The 22642-nt window shown below is 37.8% G+C and overlaps 2 protein-coding genes and 1 long non-coding RNA gene across 6 annotated transcripts; all 3 read right to left on the bottom strand.

Moving 5' to 3' along the window:
- Positions 1–539: 539 nt before the first annotated feature.
- Dip-C (dipeptidase C) lies at positions 540–22642 on the bottom strand. 4 transcript variants are annotated; one of them, XM_011069205.2, is made up of 9 exons: positions 22367–22642; positions 17516–17708; positions 11067–11306; positions 5042–5103; positions 4904–4948; positions 1626–1895; positions 1081–1525; positions 844–995; positions 540–768 (listed from the first exon to the last, which is right to left on the bottom strand). In XM_011069205.2, exons 1-9 carry the CDS (start codon positions 22393–22395, stop codon positions 735–737), a joined length of 1470 nt encoding a protein of 489 aa, XP_011067507.2. In that variant the 5' UTR covers positions 22396–22642; the 3' UTR covers positions 540–734. The 4 variants fall into 4 exon arrangements, with proteins under 4 accessions (XP_011067507.2, XP_011067506.2, XP_011067505.2 ...); XM_011069204.2 differs by having other exon boundaries at positions 17516–17720; XM_011069203.2 differs by lacking the exon at positions 22367–22642 and adding an exon at positions 18201–18385.
- Positions 2006–4897, bottom strand: LOC147909287 (uncharacterized). Its single transcript, XM_087407410.1, has one exon. It carries the CDS (start codon positions 4240–4242, stop codon positions 2134–2136), a length of 2109 nt encoding a protein of 702 aa, XP_087263536.1. The 5' UTR covers positions 4243–4897; the 3' UTR covers positions 2006–2133.
- On the bottom strand, positions 11622–17149 carry LOC147909288 (uncharacterized). The gene is made up of 2 exons (XR_015545521.1): positions 17054–17149; positions 11622–16611 (listed from the first exon to the last, which is right to left on the bottom strand). It is a non-coding gene; the product is annotated as an uncharacterized LOC147909288 (long non-coding RNA).

Consider the following 22642-nt stretch of genomic DNA (forward strand, 5'->3'; position numbering starts at 1 on the left):
AATGTTGGCTAGTTTGACGTTTCGCGTGCCGATCGCAGTATGCAACAGCACGCACATAGATTGTGTCGGTCACGCAACTCTAAGGCACTCACGCACAATAACAGCCACGTTTAGATTCTGTCCAAACGAATGTAATATAAGCGGGCGAATCTCCAACCCACGGAAGCCTGAAGCACGAAAGGTCATGGTCCACGCGATAAAAAAGTATCCACGTGAATCGAATTAAGCCCTAATCTCCTGGCTCGTAATACTAACGTATTTCTAAGTTGAAATTGCTTTCAATTCTACTGTCAAAAGTCACCAAGGCTATTCCAAAATAGACGTAATGATCATGACAGACGTAATCAGAATGAATGACTTTTACCAATGATCTTAAATCTACTTGCCTTAGTCTAAGCCATTAGCGTGAGAAAGTCTTGCACGTGCGAACGCGTGGGTTTGAAAAATTTTGCTTGAAAAGTCTTGCTACGCGATAGCTGCAGAAATATCGATTTAACGATATACCATAACGTAGCGGTATAACATTACATTATGGCATCTCAGTTTCTTGTTTTATTCGTTATATTTATGTATAAATCGATACAAATATATACATGTATCTGGTGAAAAATTATATGAATATACCTTCTTATCACAATTGCATTTATGCAGCTAATTGATAAGCAACTTGTTAAACTTTTCAATCCTTCATCTCTCAAAATCTCCGAATTTTGCGAATTTTTCTTCTTGACCAATTAACTCTGCATGAAGTTTTCTATTTCTTCAACTCTGAAATATAAAATTGTAAAATAGTTTTCTTTCGAAACAATATTAAAAGTAAATAAACACTCGGAATGAACTTACGTGCGAGGAACATCCGTCATATTTTCGACTCCGGTTTCCGTTATAAGGACGTCATCCTCGATTCTAACGCCACCAAAACCTCGGAATCTCTGCAACTGTTCTGGCACAAGGAACATGGACTGGATCGGATCAGCAAGAGCTGCATCGAGCAACTATAACGGAAATTATTCCACATAAACATTCAATAAGATTCTAAAGTTCGTGTAAAAGTTATTTGCCAATTATCTCTACACTTACGCAGTCTACAAAATAACAGCCTGGTTCCACCGTGAGAACCATTCCGGCGAGCAATGTCCGCGCGGTTCTCAGCTTTCTCACTCCCGCATCCTCCGAGCGTTCAGGATGACCAGGTAGATATCCACCAACGTCGTGCACATCCAATCCCAACAAGTGGCCCAGTCCATGAGGCTGGAATACTTCGTTCAAACCTGCTTTTATCATATCATCGACATCGCCCACCAGTAGTCCACCTTTCTTCAACGATGTCAACATGACCTTATTAGCCAACAGATGCATATCTGTCCAGGCAACTCCCGGTTTCGCGGCTGCGATCACTGCGTCGCGCGCCTTCAGCACCGCATTGTAAATCAGTTTTTGATCCTCGGTGAATTTCCCGTTGGCTGGAAAACTGCACGTAATGTCAGCCGCGTATCCACAGTAATTACCGCCCATGTCAAACAAGCTGCATGACAGATAAAAGAACGTGTTACGCAAGCATTGCAACACGCAATGTACGTATAAGCAAATTATAACGAACAGATCAGCTGCAACTGAAATATTACCACATATCTCCATCCTGTATAACTTTATTATTCGGAGCACCGGCGTGACCATAGTGCAGTATAGAGGAATTATGTCCGGATCCGCAGATGCACGTGTAAGATACATGCCTGCACCCTCCCTCAGCGTATACATAATTTAAAAACCAAGCCTCTGCTTTGTATTCTGGAATCCCCGGACGCATAGAGCGCATTATAGTCTTGTGAGCCTCCGAACTTATCTTACACACATACCGCAATACTTCAATTTCTTGAGGAGACTTTATCACCCGGCTGTATAAAACAAAAAGAAGAATTTACGAAGATAATAAAGATACAAAAATATGTTGACTTAAAAAAAATAATTACAAATTTTTTGTAACCATCTATTTAGAATACATTGCTTTATTATTTATTTATTATTATTATTATTATTATCATCAAAGAAACATGTAGTTACAATTGCGTTTCACACTGCAATCTCGTCCGTAAATTTTTACATCCGTAAAATACATGTATCACACGAAACGATTTATAAAGCATTTTCGGCGGTGTCCAGACTTTGTGATAAATAGGATAGCAATTTGTCGTCTTGATCTACGAGTTCTGCTAGCTTCGCGTAATCTAAATGTGCAACTCGGAAACCCAATTTCCTAACTTGTCGCTTTCTCATTATCTGCGGCCCTATTAAGAACTGCGTATTCCAGCAATAGTATTCGGGCAAATAGATTAAAATCGCAGTATTGATGTTTCGCTTTTTATGTAGGTTTAAGTTGAACACCGATGTTGATTTTAAGAGTGGATGTACAAGAATATCCAAAATATAGAAGTTTATGAAAGGCAGCCTGCTCAAAACCACACTCCTGCTTAACTTGTGCTCGCCGCCTACCAAGTGCGCCAGTGGTTTGTGTATTTTATTAATAATACCCCTGATTCTCATATCTAAACTTAACGATTTCGTGTTTCTGTCTAGATTAATCGGGCTACCATGATAATCTTTGCATTCCAATGACATGGTCGCGTCGAATAATTTCAATTTGTTTTTCAAATGATTGATGATAGGCGCGTCCCTTTGCGTTTGCAACCTGTTCATAAGATACGAACTGAAAACTTTATCCAAAAGCTTAATGGGATATCTTTCAAGATATGTGCAAGACAGAAGAATGTCTAAAGCGTCGTTTAACTTCAAATCTGAAAATCTTGCAGATATCACCTCGTCGAACATCTTCCAAAACTCGGTCGGATCCGGTGGTTGTAGATTCAATAATCCAAATGGCGCAATAATGGGAGACAATAATGTAGGCGGAATTTGCGGTCCATGTCTTATGAAATATTTTCCACATTCAGCGAGAACGTATGGATTTCGAATTTGTAAATCTTTGCAGTAATCCATGATGGAGGCGATTAAACGAGGATCTTTCATCTCAGTGCCTTTGCTCGTTACGTATCTCGCTAACGCTTGTTCTATATTTTCATTGACATATTTCTTCGTGCGCAAACTGCCAATAAAATTGACGAGATCTTTCTCGGTAGAAGTAGTCATACTCACGTTCGCCCATTTACTAGCACTTGATAGACATTCTTGCAAGGACTCTTTTCCGTAGAGACAGTTCAGTATACTTGCCATCTGCGAACCGGTCAACTTCAACCACTGCTCCGATAATTTCTTTTCCAAAATGATTTGTACCATATCTTTACTTCGCTGGAAGTACTTCAGCGATCTGAATAACGGAACCAGTAGATCTGGTTTAACATCCTGCTCCTTACACGCCAGGCCTACCCACAACATGTCTATACAGTTTCTGTATTTGGAATTTCCATAATTAACCAGAATTCTCATCGCTCTGATTAACTGCGATATGGTGAGCTCGCCGTCCGTGGCTCTAATCATAACTTCATTGCACATCCGGTCCTTATAAATATTTGTCGAAGGACTAAATCTGTCTCTCTTTAGTGCCTTTAATCCCTGCAATATCATCTCGCTGTCTTGGCTTTTGACAATCAGATTTACAAGTTGTTGCAAAATCATGTCTCTATTGATGGCCTCTATAGATGATTGAGCATTCGATGAGGTTTTCCGGTACCGGGTCCATTCGCTATCCAACTCTATCATCTTCCTCAAACTTTGGAGCGCTATCCGGCAATTTATCTCATTGGCGATCTTGTTCTCCAGCATGGAATAAACTTTTTTATCCGTGTTCCCCGAGTTCATCGCATCCAGAACCTGTTCCACATCCGTGTTTTTCAAACGCTCGATATCAGAGCAGTAAAGAATCGCCATACCTTCATCGGTTTCTATACTAATAGTATGTTTTAACGGCCCATTTTTCATCACACGCGTGCCGATAGAATGAGGGATATTGTCCTTACGATATATCGCGGGTTTCTTAGTTTTATTTGACGATTGAATGATCCTCCGTCTTCGTTTGTCAAGGAGAGCTTCAATGCTGGTGATTTTCTTGACTATTAAAGGAACTTCTTGTATGCGCGCACCTTCTTGTACGAAAATATTCGTCTGCGTCAACTGTATCTCGTGATCGCACGCTTTTGATTCGAAATATCTTTTTTTAAATTTTAAAATCAAACGGAAAGGATGTGCGAATGCTCTCGCAGAGAAATTTCCCCGGCTCGAAAGTATCATCTATAATAGCAATTGCAAATACAATCAACGTGTAGTTTCCCTAATAAAGTTTTCTTCTTTTTACCTTTCAATTACATTGCGAGCTTTATATATTCAAGATTTAGTAATTAGTGATTTCTTTAAGAAATGTCCAAAGATTCTTCTCGATCTTCATGCTTGTCACGGAAAATTAAAATATTACAATAGTAAGAAGAGAATTATTGCTTTTAATTATTTTTTTAACGCGCGTCACATTAAATATAAAATTTAAAATAATTGATATGTATATTATAACCCAATAAAAAGTTGTCAGACATATACCGATGTGGTGACGTGTATAATTCCACAAGTCGACCAGCCGATGGCGACACTGATTCTTTCAAGCAATCAATATGCGATAAATAACAAAAACTAAGTTATACAAAAGCTACATTCTTTTAACTATAGTAACTCAACGCGATTTTTATTTATAGTATATTGCGGTATTAATTACATTGTACTCTAAATGCACTCCTCGATATTGTCTAACAAGCAATATTGTCTACACAAAATGTCTGCCGTCCTCTCTCTTTCTCTCTCTCTCTCTCTCTCTCTCTCTCTCTCTCCCTCTCTCTCTCTTTCTCTCTGCATTTAGAATGACAAAATTTATTACTGGAGGGCGAAAGGAAACCAATATACTTACCACTCGCATATCACCGGATACAAGTGTTCAAGATCCACCCGGAATCTACGACAAGAAAATTCGTAATTATATAAATTGTTCATAACGACCATATGCTATGTTTTTATTTTAATTTTCCTCATCATACTTAATACTTACTCGTCGATACCATCGAAAATCGTCTCGCGCGTTGTCAGTTTGCTGTCGCTGTTTTTGCCATTCTGCAATGCACAAAGGAGAGAAAAGGAACGATAAATCGTAATCAGGTTTGCCGTGGTTTGGGCAACACAGCAATGTACACAGTAACGTGCGAGCGGAATATCGTGCAGGTCAAAGTAAAAGCAAGCCTTACGTAATTTGGATTCAAGTCAGAATAGAGAAAGCAGTCCCCATCCGGTCGGAGGCGAAACAAACGTTTTCTGTGCCATTGATTTCTATATCCGCGGAAGGGTAACGTGCGTGATAAAGTTACGTATTTCACTTCAAATGATAACGTCCGCATAAATTCTTAATGCGTCATGCATTAATTAAGCGATTAATCGGCACGTTATGTCGCAACGTCGCATAATACTCGAGTCTGAAATATCAATATTTTCTCAATATGTGATAATTTCCAATTCTATCCGCTTATATGTGATAAGTAGGGTATACAAGTTTTTGTACAAATTGTACGTGCTAAAACGATTTTTTTTTTTTTACGTGTGCTATATTTTGCATATAATAACTTGCGCAAAGTCGATTTTTGCATAGTAATTATGCACGTCGAATTATGCACCTGCGTAAGTGACGTTAGTGAAACTTTTTGCGCACGTTTGCGATATTGGAGATCATTAATCGGCTTTCGCTGAGGAAATAAAAAATGTTCGATTCCGCTAAATAGCGAATACCACGCCGCGAATGTGTCTGTCAGCGTTTGTCGTGTCGAATATTGCAAAAGACCGCGCGACGTGTCGCATAAAAATATGCGGTAGCAATACTGTGTTTGCAATGTAATGATAATTAGAGTCGCGAGCGCGTGGTCGGTCTGCGAGAAACAAGTGTTTATCAATGCTGAGACCTAGTATAAAGTTATTGCGGCAGCGAACTATTTACCTTACCAAGCCCCAGCAGATTAAACGTGTAATTAGTATGTGTATAACATTGCAGCATTTGTTAGCACGATATCGTGCATACGCATGGCGTGTCGCGGCGGAAATACAAATTTATGCTCTCACTTACATCTATTTACATCTTGAAACAATTTTTAATCTTTCTCATCAGCAAATTTCGAATAACATTTTTTTTTGTATCATTTTATAAAGGTCAAATGCGATAATCCTCCGTCATCTATCTCTATAATTAGATATTTTATACCGTGGCACACGTGTGCGACTATATCTCTACGAAGATACGTCGGTTCATGTATGCTACCGCTAAGCATGAAAGGTTGCATTGTGACTAACCCGTCGTCGATTATATATCCGTTCCTATTTCTGCTGAACGCTCGAACGAACCTCAGCTTTAATCCTGTGCCCCAACCATCGCGGGGATTATGATGTAACACCCTGTGACCGTACGGTCCCCAAACTTGTCTCATTTGCCATGCAAATTATTGAAGATATCATGTATCTCGTAATCTATCGGCAATCATAAATTTCTAAACCGATCGAACGATCGCATGCGCGATGACAAAATCTCATAAAAATAAGGGAATTTTAACGAGTTTCGTGCATATGCAATAATTAATTAATGAAATATCAAATTTAACTTTGACGAGTTCTTACAAAGTTCAACAACAGGTTTTCGAAATATATGTAAAATTGGAAACGTATGAAAAAAACGAATTTGTATAAAAGAACGATTTTGCTGAGATATTTAAAGATTTAGATGGAGATCTGATGGCAGATCTGAAAATAATTTTGTGAAAAAATATTACTCAAGCACGATGAGTAATACTGCAAAAAGTTTTGACATTCTAGCAACCAATTTGCGCGTTCTATATATAATAATTTTAATAGTCCATGAAATTATTTTCAGATCTAACTAAATTTTTAGATCTTTCAGTAAAATTGTTCTTTCCATGTATATTTCGTTTGAATTTAAAAATCAAAAACAAACGAAATTCAAGATTTTGTCACGATCCTTTATAAAATACACCGTACCATAAAAGACTCACGATGATGTATACACGTGCACGATAAACACGTCGATTTTGGTAGTATTATTCTGACCGTTATGAATCATTTTGTTTCCATTCGTGTTTATCAACCATTAAATTAGCTTTGTCATGCATGAATATCGCATTGTCAAGTGATAATCGGCTTGGCAAGCTGCATTGTTTGCAAACAATATTCAACGGTATAATTAATGATTAAATACCAAGGATGTAATTTAATATTAACGATTTGACGACTTTAGAATAAACAGTAATTAATTTTCATCTATTTTTATGTTATTATACATATAATATAATAATATAATATCGTATCAAATACGCATAATTTATACTTAAAACGGAAACATTAAAAATACGAGAATTATAAATACATTTCAATCGCGTCGCAACTAAAAACATTCGTGTATATTTTAAATTGCATGGCTGTTAACATTAATCTTTAAAAACCAGACGATTGAATGTCGAGTTACACATTCCTTTAAAATAAATATTAAAAAAAAGTTCTCGATTATATAAAACGTTGCGTCAGTATTATATTTATAGTAACAAAATACCAACTGGTTTGGTTTCGTAAATAAATATTTATTATTGACAAATAGAATTCGACGTTAATAAAAAAAATTATTTCGAAAAGATTATAAACTTACTTACAATAGAGAAGATATTAAAAATAAGCACAACACGAAAGTTTTACGGATTTATTGCTCTTTGTCTATCCGAAAACGTGAGCCAAGATATTAAATAATGTGAAATCTCGAAGTGTTTCGTGAGAAAATTCCATGATGCCGATCTCGATTTTACACATGTTGAACGTTCTCACACATTTCAGAATAATGCAAGAGGTTGTGATTGCCTTGCGGCAAATACTATATGTTGTTCTATTTATTATTAATGTCCGTCGTCTTTACACGTTTCAGCAAAATAACATTCTCCGCAAAGACATTAAATATTGATTTTTCCCAACGAGTTTTGCAGCAATTCGATTTATTGAACTGGAAATAGAGAGAAGATTCAAGGCCAGAGTCTACTCAAGGCACTGCTAGAAACTACTCATCAGCGTCTATGTGTTAATGCACAGACCAGTCTGGAGTACCGATAAACAATAGAAATAACGAAACTCATCTCGAGTTCGCATGCCAAAGATAGTCCTGCTGAATAAAATATCTCGATACTAGACATTTTGCTTCGTCAATGCTGGCTGATGTAAATAACCACCATCGTGATGTTGTTTCGGGAAGTTTCGACGAATTCGTAGAAACGAGTATAGAGTATAGCCGAATCGATTTTCAATAGCCAGTGATATGGACAGCAGTTTAAATGACCTGTCTCATAACTATTGTGGAACATTAACGACATATACGAGCTTGTATTTTCGATCGAGCTGATTGCGCAAATACTGACAGCTCCACGTCAATTTATTTCGACGGGATGAATAACGTGCGTTATATACAACACAATGAGCGCATCTCAATAATCGCGCGTTACGATTCCTGGAAAACACCACCGTTTCACCGCTCGAAAGACATTGTGAATTTCCTGGTTTCACGTAAACCATGCGAACGTCTCTGGAATCGCTTAATGCGCACCGCACGGGATCGCAAAATGCTCTAAATTGCCTCAAATTGACTTAAATTGCAAGATCCCGTGTAACCGGTATATCAGTAAAACTAGTTTCGCGAATTTGCCGAATATCTTTACTATCGCAATGCACAGGTCGTTTACATCACGATATAAAAATTGCAAAAAATAGCCATAAAAATATAAAGCGTAATGTGGTAAAAATTGCACTTGTTTCTAAACTTTGTATTTTCCAAGATAATTAATGTTTTTGTTAATAACGATAATTGTCTAGCTATTATAAATTACTATATCAGAATAACGTTATCGCAAGAGCTAATATGACTTGCATAGTTTTCAAAAATATTCTAGACAAAAAGGAAATATATATTCTAGAAATTAAATTTCAGAAATTAAAAAAATCTAGAGAATGTACATTTCTTAGATATTAAATGTATTTATAGATATTATCTGAATAAGAATCATCTTGTCGTTTTTGATACGAATACAAATAGAACCTCTTTGTTCGAAGCCTCCTATTGTCCGAATAATCTCTATTTGAATACCCTACTATTCGAGTGGTCTATTATCCAAATAGAATATGTCCTTATAGAATACACCCCTTTCCCCCTCTTTCTCTCTCTCTTTCTATTGAAACAACTATACTTCCTGCAGAAGATATGAAAGATAGATATCAGCTAACGGGAAACGTCAATACGTATGTGTGCAACCGTGGCTGAATTAAATAGAAAAAAAGAAAAGAACTTTATAAAAATGTATTTGTGATTTTGGAAAATTACTTTCTGGAGTAAAGCGCTATTATCGACCAACTCATTAACAATACGAATTATCTGTGTATTCCTATGTGCGAAGAGTATTGAAAAGTTTAACGCGATTTACTTAAAATGGAGTATGAAGTTTGAAGTCCCGCATTGCCGGTTGCAATCGATACGATGCCAGCCGTGTCTTTTGAACTTCGTGACGCGAAATCTATTTGCGGCGGCGCGCTATCAGATAAGCGTCCCACGTACTTGTAATCTATGGTTCAGGTCGCTCGTAATATCTGCGGTCACCCAGTTACGTTGTCATTGATGCACCGCGGCTAGGGACAAATTGTTGCTCGTTAGATAGCGACCGGTTGAAAAATTTATCGGCCGTTTTTCATCCGAAACGCGATATCTGTGTCACAACGGAACTATGTAAATCGTGAATCGGTTGTGTCTGCTGACAGGTTGCAGGTATGAGGTCGCGGATAGAACAAATATTCTGCGTTATTATAGTCCCGTCGTTTAACATGTCATCAAGCTTCTGGATAAAAATGTTACACACGCTATCGTGTCATTTCTTCTTTTATAAACTGCGTGTGTCTTCGTCCGCGTTGCGCCGCTATATTTATATTTTTTCCACCGCGATTTTCTAAGCTATAAAATGAATCGAGAATAAACTGATTTAAATCAGAGTCCAGACATGTAAAAGCAAACTGTAGAAAACGGAAAATAAATATGAGACGCCAAACAAAGCATAAATCGTCTGTCTTCCTCCGCCACCCCACCCAACTCTTTGTTTTTCTTCGGGAGGAACGGTAAAAAAAATATCCCGAAGTGCGCGGTATACTTGCACACATATGAAGTATTTGGCAAACGAAGGTATTGCGTAGAGCTAGGCGTAAGGAATGCATTCCGGGATTCTGCTAAATCCACCATAATTCTAATCCGCGTAGCAACAGGGCGGCATTTAAACGCGCGCGCATACACGCGGTATTTCGCACGGGAGGGTATTATACGGCGGGATTTTTGCGAGTCCCATCTGTGCAGCGAGCACTGCACAGAGAACAGGACTGGTAAGTCATTCCAGGCAAAGGCAACGTCAGACGATGCCCCCGACTCGGCAAACATTCGCCGAGTCGTGACAAATGCCGCATCGTGCGAATGAAGGCGCGAGACTCGACGAGTCTCTAATTGGAGGTGACAATGCGACAAAAATTCACGTACAACGCGCTCGCATTCATCAAATGTTTGGTAAAGAAGAGCGTCCGGGAGTGACACATTAAATACAGGCGGAGAGTCTCGCAAAACCAGACCGACCGACGCAACTTTCTCGACACATTGTAGAGGCAGACAGTCGCGAAGGAGGCGAAGGTAAACGTCACGAGGCAAGCCGCGGTGAATCGCCTTATTGCGGAACACACACATGCACATGGAGAAGGGTGCTCAACTTGGGGATTCACTCAGCAACTTGATCCGTTTTTCTCTTTGTTTATTAACGATTAGGTATGTCGCGCGCGTTAGCAGGGAGAAACGAAATAATTTGTATCAAAGACAGAGGAAAAATTGTATAATCGACATTGCAAAATCATGATCGTCCTTAAGTTTGAACTATCCCCAGATTGAGTACTCTCCTCTACCTAAGGAGAAGGCAAACAGGAAAGCAGCGAGACCAGTAAGCGTCCATCTGTTCCCAGGCGCGACTTACCAGCGTAAGCAAGACTTGCGCTGACTTTTCTTTCAGCACGGACGCAATCTCGTCGGTATAATGAGTCTCGTCCACGCCGTATCGTTCCTTGAAGTCGTCCAGAGTATGTAGCCTGCCCTGCCAAATCGCGTACTCGGGCGGTAACCTCGGCACGAAGAGGATCGAGGCACTGGTGTTCACGTCGATAGCGCCGTAACAGTCTGGCTCCTCCACGCCAAAGCACCATTGAAAGAACGACTCCTGATAAAGAGAACAAATAAAGCTATATACGAGCTGCGAAAGAGTACGGAAGTCGCAATAGCAACTGCTGAATAATAGATGGACTTCGGAAGAAGAACGTCGCGTAATAATAGCGGCGCAATATCATCTCTTTAAATAACTAACTCTAGAAATAGTCTATAACAGCATGACAGGGTATATTACTATCTAATGTACAAATACTTTCAATCGTTACGCAAATGTTACAAATAGAAAATTATAAAAACGTAAATAAAAAGCCCGTAAAGATAACAATGGAATAATGAAGAATGAAAAAGATACATATGCGATAAAATGTTTTTCTTTTTTATTGCAAAATCGATAACCGCTTGCGTAATTGAGGTGAAGAACGGTGACTGACGAGACGGAGAACGTCTACAGCGATATTTACGATTATTTCCACGCGTTCCCATTCTTGGAGATGGGTTCTTTTCTCGAAATCGAATGTCGCGGTACTTATTCCTCCCCGACTTCTCCCTCGTGCAAATAGGTCATCACGCGATATTACGTGAGAAATCGATGTTGCCACGAACGGCGCACGCCGAGTATTCCGACTGTGTTTGAGAAGATACGTTGATATCGCCAGGGCCACGTCATCGAGTCGATGCTCAGGTACCAGTCGTTGTCGAGTTCCGGTCGTCAACGAGATTTTTTTCGACTTCAAATAGACGTTTCACAATTGTGCGAAGCGACGTCCTAGAGCGTCAGTCTCCTTTAAGGATACGGATCGTCGACTACGACGAACGGAATTTCTCTTTGCTTTCAATAGTCGAGTCTTTTGTGTTTTTATCTTCTTTTCTTGTCTTGAACGAGATAAAAATACTACAGCAGATTCTCCGTGGCGATCTCACGCCCGGTCGGGTCTTGAATTCCCTCGAAGGCTTCGAAAAAGCTTGTACAGGAAACAGGATCACGCGAGTGTGTCCGCGCCGGCTTCCCCTTCGCCCGTGATGGCCGAAGCGGAAATGCCGTTCTTAGTTTCCACTGTTCGGTGCCGTTTTTATCAGTCGAACCGCCGAAGTCGCATCGCTCAAAGGCGTCTTAAAAGATCTTCCCACCTTTTTGTATTAAAATTCTGAATCCTTCTGGGATATGCAGGTCTGAGTGTAGGTCAAAACATTTTTTGGACTGGATCAATAAAACGATTAAAATTACTGCAGGTTCAAAAAAAAGAAAACAACATTATAAAAAAAATAAACAACATTATAATCTGCGATCGACACCAATTAAAAGTAACATAATTAATGTTATCTCACTCAATGACGCAACAATGTAATTTATATAACACCGTGTTCAACGATATAAATATAATTTAGCATCATGTATTATGTTACATTTATATAATTCTTAAGTGTAATTATAACATTGATGTTAGTCACTTTTAATTTGTGTTGACTGGATATATTCTAGAATTACTAAAATAATATGTCTCCTTTTTATTTTGATTAATCCTTTGTGACTCATGTTTATACAAGCTGACTGAGTCTACGCTGGTTTCAATCAATTCGTTGATAAAAATAATATTTTAGTCCTACTTTGAAGAGTGTATGAGAAAATAACGAATGGATGAGTAAAGTAGAAACAAGTAGGAACAATGTAAACCAAACCCATTCTTGGCTTTGTAAATGTGTGCTGAAAAGAATAAAATTCTTCTTCTTCTTTTATCATTACTCAAGATCTGAATATTATTTTTACTTACAAATAAGTTTTCTCTAAATGAAATTTTACACACAATCAGTATTAGTAGACTGTTGAAAATACGAAATAATCCAGGACTAAAAAGAAAGAAGTGTATACGATCACATATGGGGAAGGAAAGAGAGAGAAAAAAAAGAAATACGGCAGGTGCAGTTGCGAAGAGAACGGATCTACTGTATATACTTGATGCAACAATATCGCATCTTTAGCGACATTGGCGGAGGCAGCATCGCCGCCGCCGTTGCCATCGTCGCCGTGGTGAGTTCCGAAAAATCCGGCAGATCGGAATTCCAAGGGTGAAGCGATGAGAAATGAGCCGAGCGAGCCCGTGCGAGTCGTAACGCGTTGCGCCTTGTTGTGTTTGGGTTCAAGAGCTGGGCCATCTCACTCTCTCCGTCTCCTGGTCGTTCTCGGGCTCTCATTTCCGTCCGATCTCTCTCTCCCTCTCTCTCTCTCTCTCTCTCTCTCTTGAGGGATGAGGGAATAAGAGAGTGAGAGAGCATCTTGAGAACGATCAGCCATCAGGTCAACGTGCTCTCGGCACAGCCAGCAGGTATTATCTTAAAGAAGTTCTGTGTATATATAGATATATACAGCAGCACGACAGAGCGTGTATCTCGCAAACACACTGACAGGGATAATATCTATTACTTTGCCGCAGCTGTTTTATATAATAAAACAGTTAACGAACGATTTTTTATAGACTTTCTTCGCGAATCTTTCTCGCACCTTATATAAAATGTTTCTAAAAATCAAAATAATTTTCTTTCTCTTTTTTCAAATTTTGTAATTTTTAAAAATTATACTATTTTATTAATTTATTGAATTATTTAAGAACTATCATCACTATTATCGCCGATTCGCGAAGAGTAGCGCGTGTACTGAGCGGACAGCCAAGAACACATTGAAAATACGACGACGGTAGATTAATGCACAGCTGCATTAAGAAAGAATCCGGCGACGAAAGGGTTCCGTATTGATCGCAACGTCATGCGACAATAGCACCGCAATATCGAATTCAGCACGAGTACGTCGTTTTAACTGTCGAGTGAGCGGAGCGAGCGCTGCGCACAAAGAAACGAGTAGTGCACGCTATTCGCCAAATTAGAAACTGGAACACCACCTTGATTGCATGCATGCGGGATGCTCCGCAGAAGCACCGGATGTACCAATGGTGAATCCAACAAATTTCCCATCGACTCTTTTCTCCAGAAATTGTCCGCGAAATCTGCTGTTATCCTAATCTGCTTTAATCTTTGTCGCTAAATATTCCTAAAGAATATAAATTACATTTTTTAGTATCGATTTCTTAGCTCGAAATTGCAAATAATAAAATTAAAAGCAATTGATTAAATTTAGGCTTAAAACTAGTTTATTAAAACATCAGGAAAGGATTAAAACTGGTTATTTATAAATATACAATGCATGAAAACGACTATACTAAGTCTTCCACGTTCCACGTATTATATATTAATGGATAACTAGTTTTAATCCTCTCTTGACGTTTTCATAAACTAGTTTTAAGCCCAGATCTATTCAAATGCTCGTGTTTTGACCTTTCTACCAATTTTATCATAAATTATATTTCTCCATTAAGACCGCTGAAACTAATACTTGGAAATGAATGGATGAAGATATACAATTCTCTCTAAGCTCATAAACTCGGCGCAAACATCGCTTGAGAGGATTAACAATGACGCAAGCGTAGCACAAATTCGAGCTGCTCTGGGACATCTCGAGATAATGTTCACGCTATAAAGGCCATAGCGCATTAAAAAAAAAGACGTAACCAGCAGAAGTGAAATAGGAATCTTCCAGTCGTGATCGAGTGCTTTTCTTGTGAATTTACTTCGCTCAAGTTCCGTTTTTTTTTTCGCGAGTCAACCGCAATGATATCATCTTCGTTGCGTTTACAATTTCTATTTTTTCTCCGTCGTATGAAAATTTACCGTACGAATTTACCGTAAAGCAGAATGATCTCGTAGGCGAGTAGTAATTTGGGTCGAATTGTGTAGCCATGTTTATCGCTGAGTACGCTGAATGCAGATAATGATTATCAATTCGTGATAAAATACTGAATGCAACATCTATCAAGTTAGAACCGAAAAACGTAGTTACATATTTAATTAATTGGACGCCTCATGAATTACATGTTAGTTTGAATTAAAGAATAAATTATATATATGCAAAATGATGAAAAGCGCTGAAAACATTATTTTTAGATGTTAACAATAGCCGTAACCTGAACGAACAAATTCTGAGCAATGTAAGCGGTTAGTACCTGTAAGCACACAAAGATCGCTCGCTGAGCGTCGAATACAATCGGCTCGAGTTCTACCACATATATTTCACATGGGAACGCAGTCAGAATATATTTTAACATATGCACCTGGTACGTACGCTCAGCAAAAATTTTTTTCGCGCTTATATTCTCTCATTAAATAAAACGAGTTTTTAAATGTAGAAAGACGTGAAATGTAAATAAAAGATGAAAATATCGCTCATTTGCTACAATAAAAAATTAGTTCATGTGTTTTAATTCGTTAAATTTTAGAATTTAAATTTTAAAATGCAATTTTGTTGTAAAAATTGATTGTAAATGAAGCAAAGTATATTTAAAAATTGTTTTCACTTTTCTTTATCTTCTTGTTCTTTTTTAAATAACAATTTTTTAATTGTGTTGATGTCATAATAAATAAGAGATATGTGCAAATAAATAGAAGATATAAATGTGTTTAAGTTAAATAAGTTTTTAGCATAGCCAAGAAGTAGACGGAACAAAATTTTACTTTGCCGCACAGTGAAAAATTCACGATCAATCGCTAAACAAAGCGCGGCTTTGGAGCACGGACGGATGAACGGAGCGGCCGGTATGTTTTTGTAGAGAGTGCCGTCCGAACGGTACCTCAGTTCTAGTAAAGCGGGTTTTAAAGGCAATCTGCCAAAGCATTCGTCTGCACGCCAGAAGCGTGTCTCGACCGGATCATCGCGTCGATTTTCGGTTCGTGCTTTGATGAGAACGTGTTTTCGGTGATAAATGCAGCGGAACTCTATATACCAGAATAGTCCAGTGGAGCGGTTAGTTATTCATGCGAGGCGAGAGTTCATAAACTTCCAAACAGAGCTACTCCTGATAGAAATCTCCCTGCCATTCTGCTGCATTGTTATCGCCACGTATTGTTACCGCGGAAATTAAATTAATCTCAGAAAATGTGAGAGTTCAGAGGAAGAAACGCAGGTCACTGCATTATACGCAATAACAATAGGTAAATAAAGCAAAGTAAAATATCATATTGAAGGACAAAATCGTATACTTTTATTATTAGGTGTTGGAATTAATTCGTAGCGTTTTACAAGTGATGGGAAGTACTTTCATTAATGTATTTTTTAATGCTCATGTGAAATAAATAACATTCTTTCATTAAAAACGCTACGAATTAATTCCAACACCTAATAGAAACACATGCACACTCTTACTTTGTAAAACTTCCACGATATTTGTCATGCGATAAAACACGGTAGATAATAATATTTGGTTTTCGCCTCTCGTAAAACCTGATACCAGTCAGACTGTACCGAGTGAGAGCTCCTAAAAAAATTTTATTACAATGAATTACAAATAAGTTAGTGCAAGGCAACGTAAACACTTTTTTCTTGGTGTTTAATTAATTTTTTATCATTTGTTTTCTTCAATTTCATGTTGTTTTTCAATATGGAATAGGTATTCTAATAATAAAAAGCACAAAAGTTTTCCTTTGATATAATTATTCAAATGTCAATGTGTTTTCACGCAAAGTTTGAACACGTTAACTAATTTCAGCATATCATAAGTGTGTACATTCATCATGCCAATCTTATCGACTAATTAACCAATATGCGTTTCATACCAGTCGTCGCAATCATGTGGTGATAAACAATTCGAGTTCAGAGAATTCAATTCGCAACTGTATTCCTTCGCGCGGTTTTACAATCTCCTTGGCGAAATAAATCTAATTAACTTTCTCACACCGATGGCAACTGCTATTAAATACCTTGCAGAGAAGTTCAATTGTCTTTACGGTCGTTACTCCGGCAGAGACGTGCGATAAATAGTCGTAAAAGTCGGACCACGTAATTGCGGTTAAATCTTCGGAATTCTTCCATCAGTCACGATCGTGGACTTTGCTTTTACACGGCGTTTCTGAGAGATCAAACAAGGAAAAGCGATCTTTTCTTTTTTTTATCGTAGTTCACGTTATTCTTTTACAGACAAATGTTTTAATAAAAAAAATTTCTTTCGATACTACCGAACTTCGGAAATTAAAATCCGTGCAAAATTTGAATGCAAAATTAAAAGCCAAAATTGTATTGTCTTCGTAAAATAGAAAAAAACTTTCGCGCATCTTGTCTGAAAAATTTGGATCTTGCACATGTTGGCGTTTTAAAATACCCAAATCAATTAGATTTTTATCAATCTAACAAAGAGCATAATATAATAGCATGTAAGTACGCACCTGTCTGAAAGGCCAGTATATGTCCGTGTCGTTAAAGGGAACTTCCATACCACCTTGAAGAACGATGAAAGTGCCTGGGATCCAGCGGGTTTCATTCGGTTTTGCTTTGAGACGTGAGACGAGTCGTTGGCGATTATCGTAAAAAAGGGACATGGGCACTTTTAAGGTCTCACTTCTCCGCCAAAAGAGTTTTCTGTTGAAAAATCTAAAATTACGACTCTTGAATTAGTAAAATATTATCGAAAAACGATTGCATCTAATCAATTACATTAATAAGAAATAAGAATGTCCCAATTTCGTATTGAAACTTTAACGCTACCCTAAATTCCGAGTTATTACTGAAAGTCATAAATAAAAATAAGGCACTAAATAGAATCTGATTCTGACGTTACGATACGCTGTTCGCAAATAATTACTTTGCTTCCGATAATATCACTAAAACTTTCTAAAAAGAAAGTAGCCAGACGTTTATTGCTCCATCCATTTAGTTCATCAATGCCTCTACTTTTACAGCGGCCTTAGAACAGTATACAATATTTAGGTGACTCATAAGAGTTACATCATGAAAATGATAAATAATCATCATGTTCATAGGAAGGCCTTAGATAAAAAATTTCAAAGCGATAATACAAAACAATTGATGCATATAAAACAATAGGATTGACACACAAAGTACTTTACGTACAATTGAATTAATTCTGATGTTGTGCACGTCTTGAGATCTTTCTTGCGCCGATTTGTCGCGGCTTCGATTTGAATAAATTTCGAACAAAGATGATTCAACGTGCGAGAAGATGAAAAAATGCGTAAAACAAAATGGCCAGCGACTACTTTTGCACTACTTTTAATTAACATATTCGTTTAAAAACAACACAACTTCAACAGATAGAATCTAAAACGTTTATTTAACAGATAGAATTTTTTGAAAAAATATTACTTGTTTTTATTTAAAAATTTTAATAATTATTTCTATATCATGGAGGATTTTTCCAAGAAAAAGATATATCTGAGGATTTTTCCAAGAAAAAGTTATGTCGCTATTACTGAATGAGGATCGCGTTTCAGTGATGAAAGAACGAAGGCTCTTCGTGACGTCTGTAATAAGATCACGCGTTGTAAGACAACATGCTCGATATTTGGCGTCTAGTAATTACACAGTATGAGCATAAATAGAACACTCGAGACGCGACGTGTATTCTCACAAAGGAGCGCGCGCGCGCAAGAGAGAGAGAGAGAGAGAGAGAGAAGTGGTTTCGTGCGGCCTCGCGTATACATATTCGGTTCGTATTTTAAGCCGTGTCATTGGACGACTCGCGTCTCTTGACTGACACAATTCTTGTTCTACTATATATTCCCTCGAGACGAAACGCGTGACGGCGAGCACAGGAAACTTAGAGCGTGCTAACGAGATACACGCGCGGTAACGTGTACACCGGACGCTATACTTAACCCTCTACAACCCCATGGTAGTCGCTGTCGCGCGCGCACGTTTTGAGCTTCCCTAAATTCCGCACGTACACTAATTTAGCCGCACAGCATCGCGTGCATCACTTTTAATGTCTACTCGAAAATTATATTTAACCTGGCAGTGACGACCGAAGAACGAAAGAGAGAAAAACAGAGAAAGCGAAGGAGGAAAAGTCATACGTGTGAACGCAACTATAAATGCGTTTACAATTCAATGTTATAATATTGATTTTCCTTGACGCGAATAATGTTGTATGTAAACAAGAGACGTACATTTGTAAATTACTTAATTATCTTTATTATCTTTATCTCTATTAGGAATTTTAATAACGTCGGATATAGAGATGGAGACAAATAGATACAGCGTTTATTAATTAGCACTCTACATATAAAAAATGACTAACTAAAAAAAAAATTAAAAAAATAAAAATAATAACGAAATAATAATAATACAAAATAAGAACAAAAATACAAAAATGAAAACAACAAAGATAAAAATTAATTAATAATTAAAAATTAATTATAAATAAGCGAAGGAGAAATAATTTATTGATATCACATAAAATAATAAAATGATAAAATGGAATTATTCACAATAAAATAATAAAAATAAAAATAATAATGTGTTAATAATAATGATAATTATGAAATAACAATAGATAGGAAGAGAAAAAGAGAGAGAATAATTATATATATTAAGTGCTCTGGAATATTCAAGCGCTAAAAACAGAAAAAGAGAGAGTTATTACTTGACATTGGACGATACGTTCTGGTCGCGAAAGGAGTGAAAACATCGCGGATCAGACGTGCAATCAATGTCTTCTATTAGCTTCACGCTGCTGTCAACTTTCCTTGAGTTTACGTACGCGAATGCATTGCTGTAAAAATATGCCCGACACAAAAATTCCACGTGAAAAAAATTCCATGAATAAAGCATTCACACAATATCGAGCAAAATGCGTTCGATATGAATTTCTTACATAGTAAAATAAATATAAGTGAAAAAAATTACACATCAATTGAATAAGCAGCGCAATGATGGTCCGTTCCATGAATTATTATTTTCCAAAATGTAACGTCTTAAAACGTTGTATGCAAGATAACGTTACGTCATCCTTCTCACTAAAAGAGAAAAATTGACTTTGGTTATCTAATCACAGTGAGCAAAAAGATTACGTCGTTTTCCTTGACGATGCTTTTTTTTGGCCACGTTATAATCGTGTATACTCTTATCATGCAATGTGTAAACAGACAAATAACATCATTGTTTATCGACAAAAAAGACAAAACGTGCGAGCTTAATGTTATATAGAAACGTCAGTACTTAAAAAAAAAACACGGTAAAAATGTATGATACAACTCAAAATTTAGAGACTCGTAAACAACGGCGATAACGGACCCATTGTGCCGTTTTATTTGCCGTAATGATACAACATAATATCACATGACCGCAGCTGCGAAAAGAAAAAGTTAGATAGTACCTTGAACCTCGTTCTACTCCAGTTATGTCATCGAGAAATAGACTGGAGCAAAAGCAGCAGGTTTTCTGCTCCGAAATTTTGGAGCACCGACAGATATTTAATAATGTACACTGCTAAATTTATAATGTTAAATTATACCCAATTCAAACTAATTTTAATCATCTCTATAAGTCATCACTGTTCAATAAAATTAACTAACTAAAATAATAGTATAATAATTTAATTGAAGAGAAAATCGACTCAATGTTTTGATTCAAAGTATAAATATATAAGTATTTTGGTTCATTTAATTTATTATTTACTAAATAATCAAATTAATATGGACAATGTTTACGCTGAAATTAATTACAAAGATGAATTGATTTACATTTTGACACACATGGAAGTTAAATCCATTATTATTTAATTCAAGACTGAATATTTAATTCAAGTTACCATTGTTTCTTTGATATCTAATAGTGTATTTATAATATACGTATTTATTTTACAAGCAAATGCAATTTCTCTAAACATTGAGTTACATTGGGACTCATTCTTTCATTCGTCATTTATTGCCTTTAGTTATAATTTATAAAAGAAAAAAAAACAGCACAAGTAATGTGGAATAAAAAATTTTCCAGTAGTTTAGAGAAAATAATTCGATTGAAACTTTGACTCCACTTTGGAAGCGAAACACGGTGAGTTGTTTGAATCGGTGGCCGATCTATAAATAATTCGCAGAAAAGTTAACGCTGATTTCGCGGAAACCGTTATGTAAAGAATGCAAAAAGAGAGCTGTGTGTATTTTTAAGAAAGGCCGCGGGTTCTTCCCTCCCCCCCCCCCTCCATCGCTCGTGCGAAACGGCCAGCCACGTGCTTAGCATAATTACGGACAATACAAACGTAAACAACGCGTCATTAAACTCCACATGCAAAGTCGGGCAACCTAGAAACCTTCTTAAGCGGACGTGTTTTCTACGAGGAACTCCGTTCTCCGCAAAATACACGTCACGTCCGTCAACAAGCAGCTAGCTGTATGTAGTACAAGCCAGGTACGCTCGTCAATTCATATTTTTCTTATAAAAATGGAACGTGTAATAAACAAAAATATAATTAAGGATTGCTTCGTAGCTGTTTTCTAATTCTAATACCACCGCTGTAAGGGAAGAATCGATCAACGTGAAGAGACCTTCAATTATTCTGACCTACTACATGCAATGTTGTTAGCCGCGAGGCTAACTCTTGTAGTAAGTCCATCGGCCCAACCCATTCGTTACATCTCGTGCGAGTACTGTTATCAGACAGTCCAAGGGTCAACGCGAATCTAACGGAGCGCGAACGTAGCTAACCGCACGCATAACCTCAAAATCCGATCAGGCCAGGTCAGGGAGGGAAAGCGAGTTTGACTCGCGGACAAATTGGAAAGAGCGCGATGCCAAGTCGTGGACAAGCTCGCAATTCGCGATTTCGCAATTCGGTCCGCAACCTATTCGCTCGAGTATTCCATCGACCGCCCGTGTTGGGAAATCGCCGTAAACGTTCGCTCACGCAGCTTGAGACCGACGTGATTTCGAAAGGAGTTCGATTCCTCGTATCGTAAACACGAGAGAAGAGGATTGCCTTCCAGCAAGGAATACAAACGACACAGTGCATCATCACATGTGGTGGCCCTTGTGATTTGCCAATGTTAAACAAAGATAAAATGATCATCGTGTACTGAATATCTCGCTGGAAAACACTGGAGATTATTTCGATCCGTCATAAGCAACGTTCTCGGAGGATCGTTCTTGGCGAGATGAATTCTCACCGAAAACTTCGCTAGTCTAAATATTTTCGAATGAAAACGCTCGCACGCAATTAAACCCACTTGCGCGAAGGGCAATGACACAGCGGAACACATGAATCATGATGTGCATGTACGTACGAGTCCGCGTGATTGCACTCCGCCGCCATGTTGTTCGCTTGTAGGTGATGTAGGTGTTTGTTGCGTGCGCGTCGCTGGCTGTCGTCGAGGTCTGGGTAATCGATGTCTCGTAAACGCGGCTATTGGAATCGATGGTCCAGGTGGTCACTGCACTGGGCTACCGTGTTTACTTTCCAGTTTCTTTATACGCACCACAGATCACGCGTATCGTTATCGCGCCCGACGACACAACGACGCGCACAGCTGACAGCTCGGTCATGTGGTCGCCCGAACACG

The sequence above is a fragment of the Acromyrmex echinatior genome, chromosome 6 (genome assembly GCF_024713525.1).
Source record: "Acromyrmex echinatior isolate Ae372 chromosome 6, ASM2471352v2, whole genome shotgun sequence".
Lineage (NCBI taxonomy): Eukaryota > Metazoa > Arthropoda > Insecta > Hymenoptera > Formicidae > Acromyrmex > Acromyrmex echinatior.

Excerpts from the sequence above, each read along its gene's own strand:
- LOC147909287 (XM_087407410.1), bottom strand. The coding sequence starts at position 4,242 with ATGATACTTTCGAGCCGGGGAAATTTCTCTGCGAGAGCATTCGCACAT.
- Dip-C (XM_011069202.2), bottom strand. The coding sequence starts at position 18,370 with ATGTTAATTAAAAGTAGTGCAAAAGTAGTCGCTGGCCATTTTGTTTTA. Across the intron at positions 996-1,080 it reads GCTGTTATTTTGTAGACTGC|TTGCTCGATGCAGCTCTTGC; the intron begins GTAAGTGTAGAG and ends TTTCCGTTATAG. Across the intron at positions 769-843 it reads ATGACGGATGTTCCTCGCAC|AGTTGAAGAAATAGAAAACT; the intron begins GTAAGTTCATTC and ends TTTATATTTCAG.